The sequence below is a fragment of the Prosopis cineraria genome, unplaced genomic scaffold, assembly GCF_029017545.1.
Source record: "Prosopis cineraria cultivar Desert tree isolate PC_DT_omini unplaced genomic scaffold, ASM2901754v1 PC10, whole genome shotgun sequence".
NCBI lineage: Eukaryota > Viridiplantae > Streptophyta > Magnoliopsida > Fabales > Fabaceae > Prosopis > Prosopis cineraria.
The window spans coordinates 2,026,350-2,036,425 of NW_026555341.1; the positions used below are offsets into that span (position 1 = coordinate 2,026,350).

Consider the following 10,076-nt stretch of genomic DNA (forward strand, 5'->3'; position numbering starts at 1 on the left):
TTGGGCAACTTTTTCTTTAATTGAGTTAGACATTTTATGGTCGGGTTGGGTTGAGTTGATTGAGGTTTTTTGACACCTTAATTAGCTCTAATTTGAATGTTTGAAAGTAATTTTGTTAACTCATTTTTAATTTTAAATAAAGACCATTGTTCATTATTGAGATTTTCAATAATTTAAGGTCTCTATTTGTATTTAATGATCTTATGGGTCTTTAATTGTCATTTTCTCTTAAATAAACTTGCTTTAATTTAATTGGATAAAAATATGTTAAGTACATAAAACTAAGTATATAAGTTTTTTGAAAAAAAAAAACACCACTTAATGTAAAGAATAACGTGAATTATATTGACGATGCTTTTGATGAAATTTTGAAATTTTGGACAGTTAAATTAAATTTATGATTTGTGTTAATTTGTGCTTTATTAATATTTTACACGGTGACGGATTGTATTAATCTTAGAACAAAGAATGTTGGTCCAAAAAAAGAACAAAGAATATTATTGCCATTTTTCACCAGTATACTATTTTCATTAGAAAGTTTAAACTAAAATACTATCTGAAAGGAGCAATAAGAATGGGAGAAATGGGTTGGTTATGCCATTAGCTTCAATATGGATTATGGAGGAAGGCTGTTGAGTCAAGTTTCTTTCTTTCTTTCTTTCTTTCTTTGTTTTTTAAAAAAAGACCTGACAATTGACAATGTTTATAGACAACGGGGAAGCCAAAATTTAAAAATGAGGGAGTAGAAATTAAAAGGCATATCATATAATATATTATAAAGATTACATAAATCTTGGGTAGTTGAAAATATAAAATATCTATGCAATATCAAGAAAAATAAAAAACTCAGGAATCAATCATGGCCCAAGCCAGCCCCCACTCTTCGACCCTGTTTATGGGTCTTAAGTTGATGCTCCTGAGCTGCTCTTGTCATCTTTCAGACTCTTGCTTTCCTGGTTGCTGGTTTAAAGGGATTTAAGACAGATTAATCCCGACTACATGCTTGTCGTAATGAATTGTACCATTTCTAAGCTTCTACACGTGGGAGAGTCAGCTTCCAGTTACCATTTGTAGAAGAGAGTTGCAATGTCGATCTCCAGCGCATTAAACACATGACTCCTCTGTTGACTTCAGACCGAGGGCCGAGAGTAAAAGAAATTTTTAGATGAATAACAAATTAAAATTCGAGAGTCTGCATGTTAGTATAAATATGAGTTTTGAATCATATTTCAACATATCTTAAAAGCTCTGGAATCTGATTCAACCAAAGATCTTACAATTCAACATATCTTATGAGCGATATCCCAAAAGGACGTCGCCACACGATGCTGGCTTATTGGTATTTGCATTTGCATCGCTGACTAATGAAAATCATGAGGAGGTATACCCGCATCAATCAAATCCTCCGATGATGCGTTTCCTTCCAGAGCTAATAGAATCTACACGCACCACCATCATATAAATTCATGTCATCCAAACACTTCAAGACAGAAAGTAATGCTTGTCAAAGAGGGCGTACGAGTATACCTGTCTCATGTTGGGACGTTTTTTGGGAGAATGACGAATGCTGGCCGCAGCACAAGCAGCCACACGAGCAACTTGTTGATGATCATAGTTCCCTTCCAAAAATGCGTCCACTAACTCTCCCAAGTTTCCATCTTCCAACCCTCGATTCAGTAGTGGTCGAGCCTGCTCATAGCATATAGTTAAATTTTCCTTGTGATAAAATAATTTCCCAAGGTTTTATACTTTTATATATTAACGTAACTCTTAACTATATATATGAGTTAAGAACGAATTAATTGACATTGTTTTCGTTTTTATTGTTAAATTAGTTTAGTTGCCTATTTGCAATCTAGTAGGTGTGTTTGAGAATTAGCTACGAGAATAACTAATTGAAATTTATAACTTGTCTTGATGAGAGTGAGAGTGAGAGTAGGTGCTTACCAAGTCCACCAAGGTATCATCCAGGGCATGAGAGAGATCCATTGGCCGTTTCCCAGTTAAAATTTCTAATAGCAATACCCCGAATGAGAAAACATCTGATTTCTCTGTTAATTTTCCAGTCGATGCATATTCTGGAGCCAGGTACCTGTTGAACATCAAAATCAAGACTTTCCAATTATGGACACTTTCATTGCCCCCTTTTTGCTTGCAGCTTCTTCCCATGTGAATGTTTCAAAACCATGACTTATATTTAGATTACCTTTTTTGGGTAGTAATATTAAGATTACTTTAAATTGTATAAATCATGAACTACAGATAAATAAGAAGCAGGTTAATTAAATCATACTATTTACTGACCAGGGGAGAAAAAAAAGAGAGAGAGACAGAGGAGCAAATCTTATACTAGAGGTAACCGATCGGCTGGAGAATGCAGTGAAAAATAATTATTTACCCCAATCCTCCCATGACACGAGTTGAGACATGGGTGTTGTTATCGGATATCACCTTAGACAAACCAAAATCCGCCACCTGCATATTGGAATGCATTAGTCCAACCAAATTAGCCTTGGCACCAACATAAATGCCATAGTATTTATTCTTTGTTAACATTATAAACAAAATGAAATATTGAAAGTGCTAAACATGTGGTCAATTAAAGTAAAACTCTTAGAAGGGAACCTTGGCTTCAAAGCTCTCGTCAATGAGAACATTAGCGGCTTTGATATTACGATGAACTATCCGAGGATCACCTGGTAGTTTGTTTGTAAAGAATATAATGGAGGTGAGAAGGCAAAGATATATGGTTAATGACGACAATAAAGAAATGAAGATCACAATGAAGGGCATGAATTACTATTCTTATTCTTATTCTTATTATTTTTTTGCCAAAAGGACATGCTTACAATCTTCATGAAGGTAAGTAAGCCCTCTGGCAATTCCAACTGCAATCTGCATCCTGCGAGGCCAACTCACGAGTGGCACACCTTTTCCTGCCAAACAATACGCTTCTCGGCAGCAAAGTAAAAAAGCAACGGTGACAGAGCAAAGAAAGGGATATTACTAGCTAATTAAGTTACCATGAAGATGATGTTCCAAATTATAACAAGGAACAAATTCATAAACGAGCATTCTTTTTTCGCGAGAAATACAAAATCCGAGGAGCAACACGAGATGTCGATGATGAACACGAGCGATGGCCTCACTCTCCGATTGGAAAGGCTCAAGGCCATGGGAACCTCCTTCTTTGAGGGTTTTAACAGCAATTGTCTTTCCATTAGGCAGAACACCTTTATGCACGTAACCAAGTCCTCCTTCTCCTATCAGATTCCCTTTCGCAAATCCTTTCGTTGCCAATGCCAACTCCTCGTACGTGAATGTACCCTCGCTCACCTCTTTTACCACTTTCAGTTCGTCACATCCTTGTTCCGAACCTTTTTGTCTCTCGGATGGCTGTGCATTGTTGTCATTTTCACCACCTATACATGCATAAATCTTATATATATGTACCATTCTTAGCTATTAACAAACTATCTGTTGAGCTATATATATTTCAAATCTAAATTCATTCCTTCATTTATAATATGCCACGCTTGGAAACTATTCTCACTTGCGTTTCTTTTAAAGATGCCTGTGGCATAATTATTCTCGATGATATATATATATATATATATATATATATATACATACATATAGGGAAAGAAATGAGACGATGATACAAAGGGATGTGAAAAACTGAACAAGATAACTTGTGTTGAGACCTTGTGCTGCTGCAAGATGAGGATCTTCATAATTTTGCGCCTTCTTTCTCTTCTTGGAAGTGCAAATTACACGGAAAGCGATGGCAATAATAACAATTGCTGCTATGCCAAGCACTGGTCCGACTGCTTTTGACATTATGTATTGTTAATGTTCTTGCCTTGTTCTAGTGTCCAGCCCAGCGGTTATGACCAGACAAACCTCAATGCCGGAAACTTCATCCTCCCCTCACCGATCCTTGATCGGATCTCTTAACGATTCAGAGATCCCTGACTGAAATACGTACGTCAATTCCGATTCAACAATACTCTTTCTGTTGATTTAGAGATTGTGGGATATTTCGGGCTTGTAACCAAATTCATTGGGCCGATACTTGTGAGGGGTGGATAGAGATGTTCCCAAAAGTCAAAAGGTGTTGCATCATGGCTGCTTCAGTCAAATTTAGATCTTACCATTTCCTGAGTAGCAATATTTAATTTCTCACAAAATATTAATTTAGAGGCTTTTACCATCACAAAGCTTGATTATAGCACAGATTTTAAGGGAATAGTATTCAAGTTTCTATTTGCCAATCAATTCGTCCTCACTGAAATTTCTTGTTTTCTCTAATAATAGTTAAAACAAGGGCGAAGCGTCTATTGCGCAGTACCATCATAGTCCATGTATACCTACCCCCCCCCCCTACAATGAGGGAAGTGAGACAAACTCCATGAATATGGCGCCTCTAAGTTAAAGCTTAGGAGTAATCTTCGGATTTGAGACACACAGAATTCAGATCCAGTAACCTTATGAGACGAAAGACAGAAAAGGGACATCAAACATTGTTTAGAACCACTGCATTAAACAACTTTAAGAGAGATTCTGAGAAGGAAAAAAATAAAATAAAAAACCAAGAACAACTTGAAGAGTACCTGAGAAACGAGCAAGAAAAGACAAGAAAAAAGGGCTGTCTTGACTGTTGGACAAGTCATTGAAGAAAACCTTCAAGAACTTGTCCCGGGGTTGCCAGAACTAGAAGGTGAAAACTAGAATCCAATAAAGCCAGCTTGGTTTCATCAGGGCTGAGCCGAGACCTCTCTGATCTCGCTGAACATCTGGTGATGGCGCACAGGTACCAGGTTGTTCACATAAGGCAGAAATTTTCCTCCCGCATAAATGCTTCCTATGTCCAAAGACTCGGCCATGTCTTCTTTTACATCATAGACCACCAGATTCCACCCAATAAGAACTGCGAATTTGCCTCCACTCAAACAGGGCAAGGCAAGGAAACATTCCTCCTCTTCATCATCTTCTTGCTTCACCAACTTTCCATACCCCCATATACTTCAAGCAAGCATTCGTCATTGTCTAGCTTATAAGGTATAATATAGCATAATTCCCCATTAGATTCCGTTAAAACACCTTCTGGCCCTCTGTTAGCAGGAAGGGAGCAAATGCTATACATTTCATACCTGAGATCCAAGGCCAGAACTTCACCACAGTAAGTCTCCCAGTAGACATATCCCTTCATGTAAAATCCATCTCCACAAAATTTTGTGCCAATCAGGTCAGAGCATACTGTGTCCACAACCCTCCAAGTCCTGGACCTCGATGAGAAAATCTCAAAGCGAACGACAGGTTCATTGATCATAGGAATGGCACAAACGAGCTCATAATCTGCTGTAAAGTTTAGGAGTGATGATTCATAGACAAGCACCAAAGCTGATTCGGGTCCATGGTATAGATTTGGCTCAGGAAGCACCAGCCATTGCTTGTTAGTAGGGTTGCAGATGTAGTAATCATTGTTCCCCGAAGTACCTTGGCAGCAAATCAAACCATTGCATGTAGCCCTTACAGTAACATATTCAGGCAGGAAATTGAGAGAGGGGCAAGCAACACCATAAGCACTTGAGTCCAAAGAGACGAAGACAGGATAAGTGCCTGGGCACTGATAAAAGAAACCACATGTTTTCTGGAAGCAGTTACTCTGCCGGAGAGCAAAGAAAGGATTATTTATCCATTGGTTCCACTTCCAGCAAACAGATTTGAACCTGCAGAGTGATTTTGCAGGAACAAATGGAAGAACAAGCTCCTTCACAGCATCTTCAATGGTCAAGTCTTTCTTCAGCTCAGGGTTAAAACTGTCATGTGTAGTTTGCCATGATGCCCTCTTATGGGAAGTTTCAGGAAGCTGCAACGGAATTAACAATGTTGTGAAAACATTAGGATGCCAATCAGATCACTATGCAACAAATCATTTGAAGACTGAAATAAAGATTGGCAAGGGTAAATTTATAGCAGGTTCAATCCACCCATATCCCTGGTTTTGCAATTGTGTTCATATAGCCATGTCACCAAATTCAAACTACCTTTACAGTAAAAAGTAAGTATGAAGTGAATGTAAACAAAGTAAGAATTTCATGTTCTTTTCTTGGGAGTAACCAAACCATTAGATGATAGTTGGGTTTTGGGGCAACTCCCAGATTAAAAGGCAGGGAAGGAGCTAAGATTTCATTATAAGATATACTGAGATTGAAAGGCATGTATAACACAAAATTTGCATCTATAGTACCAAGCAAATTAAAAAAAGTTCAAAACTTACAGGGCATGCAGTCACCACTAAAGGGTTGATTTGAAAGTCATTTTGCTTACCAAAGGCTGCTTCCATCAAGATGTGGTTTCGATAGTTTCTAAAGGAAAACCAAACATATATGCAATATACTTTTGGTTTGACCCACATGTAAATGGAAAATCTATTGAAGACAAGTTCCTCGAATTTAAATATTGATGATGCTGATATTCAGAAGAAAGCTAAAATTAAGGATTGGGGGAAGGTGTTTGCCTCACCACCATATGATATTACCTTGGCAGCTTGGGACTTGGATAAACAGCAAAGCATTAATTTGAAAGAAGAAGATAATATTTGCTAAAAGCCTTATAAAACAGATGACATGAGTACTCAATTGCCAATGCTGGGACTGATTTGGGTGATAGTGGTCATAAGGTTACTTGGTAGAAACTTATTTAGGGAAGTCAACATTCCTAGACACATTCATTTAATGATTAATATTGGAAATAAGATTGGCTGTGAAAAGCAGGTTACACAAATGGGAAATGACTACTAATGTTACCGTAGCATTTGAAGATATTTGGAAAGATGTTCTTAGCAGGTGCAGAATTTATAGAAGTCCTAGCTGTTGGACTGGAGAAATTGGTTCGACAAGGCATGGTAGCAACTGTCTACAAGATTTAACAAGAGATCAATGTAGCTATCTTTCAAACTTGTAATGCAAATAGCTAGAAAGTGATAAGGAGAATAGTTTATAACGTGAAGTATAAATTTGTTTCTAGTCATGTGAAAAAAGTTCTGTTCTAATTATATTTTGAATGGCTAAAATTAGTCATTTCTCTTAATGTTGATGTATATAATCAAAGCAACCAACTTCCAGATTACTTTAAACTGCATGAGCTTGGACTTATTTTCAAAATAGAATTATTTCACACTTCCCCTTTATATATTATCATGTTTCTGCAAACATACTGTCATGTAACAATTTATATTGTAATGGTCCACACTCTTACGAAACAAAGCAGTTTTAAACATACCTGATCGGATGGCAAATGTTTCTTCTCTTGACTGTTAATAGAAGGAAAATCTTCGGTATTGGATTCCAAGTAATCTTGGTTATCCATGAGAGATCTGAATTACTTCTGCTAAGGAAGCACTGACAAACTGTAGTCAGAAATTTATAAATAAAATACAATATATGCCTTACTAGCAAAGAAGAAGTTTTAACCACAAAATATTAGGTAAGCACAGAAACCATAGGTCCATATAAGAGATAAAGCAATAGAAATCGTACAGAGATCATTAATAGATAATCGATTTTCAAATGAAAGGTTTTGTTGCCATTATAATTGGAATCTAATAGTGAAGAGTTGTATTAAAAAATTAAGACACAAAAGGCTCATTTCTACTGTAATGCGATGCTATTCATTCTGGAAAGATGAAAAGGCAATGCAACACAAAAATGTACATAGCTGAAGCAATTACAGTTATCAATTATTCCAGTGGATGACCAACAATCCACTAGGTAGGAATGTGTACTTTATCAGAAAAGGGGAAATCCTTGGAATAATACTTATATTCAACTATATAAATTGTACCCTGTTTTACAGGTAATCAATACTGACAAGCAAACAATCTCATGAAAGCTAGCCCTGTACATTCAGCCATAATTACCTCAAAATCACCAAATAAGGTCTAAGAGAATAATCATTATAAAGTTACGTAAGAATTATCAAAAATTAATCCATGATTTTATTTTGATCCCCTTTGTCCTGCATAAGAAGAGAGAGGAAGCAGGAAGGTAACAGCTTTTGCCACTATGGAATCTTCAATGATGACTTCTGTAACATTTTTTGGTGAAACAAATCCACCACACTACCATATGCTACACATATATATTGATATAATGAACTCAATGTCAAACAAACGAGGTAGCAAATCTCAAAGTAAAAGCAGCCAAGCCATGGAAATAAAGGACATGCCAATCATGAAGTTGTAACTCATTCATTTTCATGTATCTTCAAACTTTCCACTTTGAACGAACAGAGCATTATAAAGACCAATTAAAGTTAGTGCCGAATACATAAATAACAAAAGGAAACCTAATCTGCAATCTGTCAACCAGGGAAAAAAACAAAGAGCGATGAAAATAAAGGTAAGCCCTGAAACTTCAGTTATCAATTTTCAAAGTCCACCTGCTACGCTACCCGAAAAAAGAACAAAGGGAATCCAGAAGTGGGCAATTGAATTTGAGTGATGGGATTAGAAACATGCAATGGGAGTCCTTGCATTGATTAAAGAAACCAGAAAAATTATGTATAATGAGCTTAAAAGTAAGCTCTACGTGCTTTTATTTTCATTCACACAGGACTAGCTAGCTAGCAAAGGACAAAAAATGGGAATTCATAATTGGGCAATTGAGTAGTGGGGTTCCGGGGGCCAAAAAAAAAAAAAAGCAAAAGGGATCCTCATAGCGGCTCAATAAACTCATTTCCCGTACTATGAATTCATCTGCACAGAAAATTCCATTTGTTCCTGGAAACCTTGGAGAATGTACAACCCCGAAATATCTCGCTTGCCATTCAAAGGCCAACTCATTCACAGACAGACAGAGACTTGTACTTTCCACAGGCAAGCAAAAGTCAGAACAATCGAGCTTCAAAGCTTTGAGAGTGCCACAAGACGACAGCAAAACGATATCATAACAGAAATGGAAAGCACATAGAGAGAGAGAGAGAGAGAGCCGCATAAAGCGATGTACCTTAATCGTCAGCGAACCTTTCTTCAGAGGCAAACTCAGAGAGGGGACTGTAGCCTACGTGCTACGCAAGTCTATGAAGCTGTTGACTGTTCTACAGTCTGAACGTCGCAACGCAGCGGCCTATGGGCTTCGCTACGAAGACCTGCACACACCATATATCTATCTATCTATCTATCGATTATCAAGTATCAACATATATATATATATATATAGATATATATTATTTCTCATTCTCATTTTGTGCCGAAGAATTCGTCAATATTATAAAGCTGACACATGGTCGAATAACATTGGCTGAACGGATGGAATATTTTCGCGAAGTCTTCGTCACCATTAGAGAGAGAGAGAGATCACAAAGCAAGCAAGAAATTTAGCTTTGACCACGTATTTAAATGTTCCTGGCGAATTACCATAAAAGGACTTGAAATTTTAAAAAAAAGGGCCTTGCAATTGAAAATTGAAATGTGGTTGAGTACAGATATTTAATATGTTTTCGTGATCATTTGAAGAAGAAAACTAGTCAATTTGAAGTACACGTGTATGACAGAGTTAAGTTCCATTTAATATGTAAAATAGATTTTGATAGTAGATATAAGAAGTTAGGAAAGAATACCGATAGATGGAGAAATCCCTTGAAATAGTAAAATTGAAGTTTTAAATTTTTATTAATTTCATATTATCTACTTTTGTTTTTTAAAAAAGAGAAGAAAGATAAAAACAACATACGACTCCGTCAATTTACATTTTTTCAGGTGCATTGGAAGGTGAAAGAAGAGAAATCGCGGGTGAGCTCTCGTTGGCAATGGGTTGATTATTTGGGGCCTTCAATCATTGCCATAGGTCTCTCACTTTCAACGTGAATTGCCCCGCAATAGCAATAGAGCTTTTTCCTTCCAAAAAATTAAATAAATAAATAAACAAATAAAGCTTTTCAAGGCATTTGAAATTCATGGTCTAGTCCAAGACATTTTGCCTCAAGCATGGAAGTTGTTAAGAGTAAAACTTGAGGGGGGAAAATAATTGATTTTGTGGCAAATATGTCAAGAATTCATGCCAGGGCGTCCC

At 36.7% G+C, this 10,076-nt stretch overlaps 1 protein-coding gene across 10 annotated transcripts; it reads right to left on the reverse strand.

Moving 5' to 3' along the window:
- Nucleotides 1–761: 761 nt before the first annotated feature.
- LOC129322297 (proline-rich receptor-like protein kinase PERK4) lies at nucleotides 762–9,162 on the reverse strand. Of its 10 annotated transcripts, none has more exons than XR_008596245.1 (10): nucleotides 4,614–4,998; nucleotides 3,705–4,487; nucleotides 3,024–3,422; nucleotides 2,850–2,936; nucleotides 2,626–2,696; nucleotides 2,399–2,475; nucleotides 1,948–2,092; nucleotides 1,528–1,689; nucleotides 1,278–1,439; nucleotides 762–1,128 (listed from the first exon to the last, which is right to left on the reverse strand). XR_008596245.1 is itself a non-coding variant. In XM_054968540.1 (9 exons), the coding sequence occupies exons 2-9, from the start codon at nucleotides 3,838–3,840 to the stop codon at nucleotides 1,362–1,364; spliced, it is 1,155 nt and encodes a 384-aa protein (XP_054824515.1). In that variant the 5' UTR covers nucleotides 3,841–4,487; nucleotides 4,614–4,998; the 3' UTR covers nucleotides 762–1,361. The 10 variants fall into 10 exon arrangements, 6 of the variants coding, with proteins under 6 accessions (XP_054824515.1, XP_054824519.1, XP_054824520.1 ...); XR_008596244.1 differs by having other exon boundaries at nucleotides 762–1,192; XM_054968540.1 differs by having other exon boundaries at nucleotides 762–1,439.
- Nucleotides 9,163–10,076: the final 914 nt, after the last annotated feature.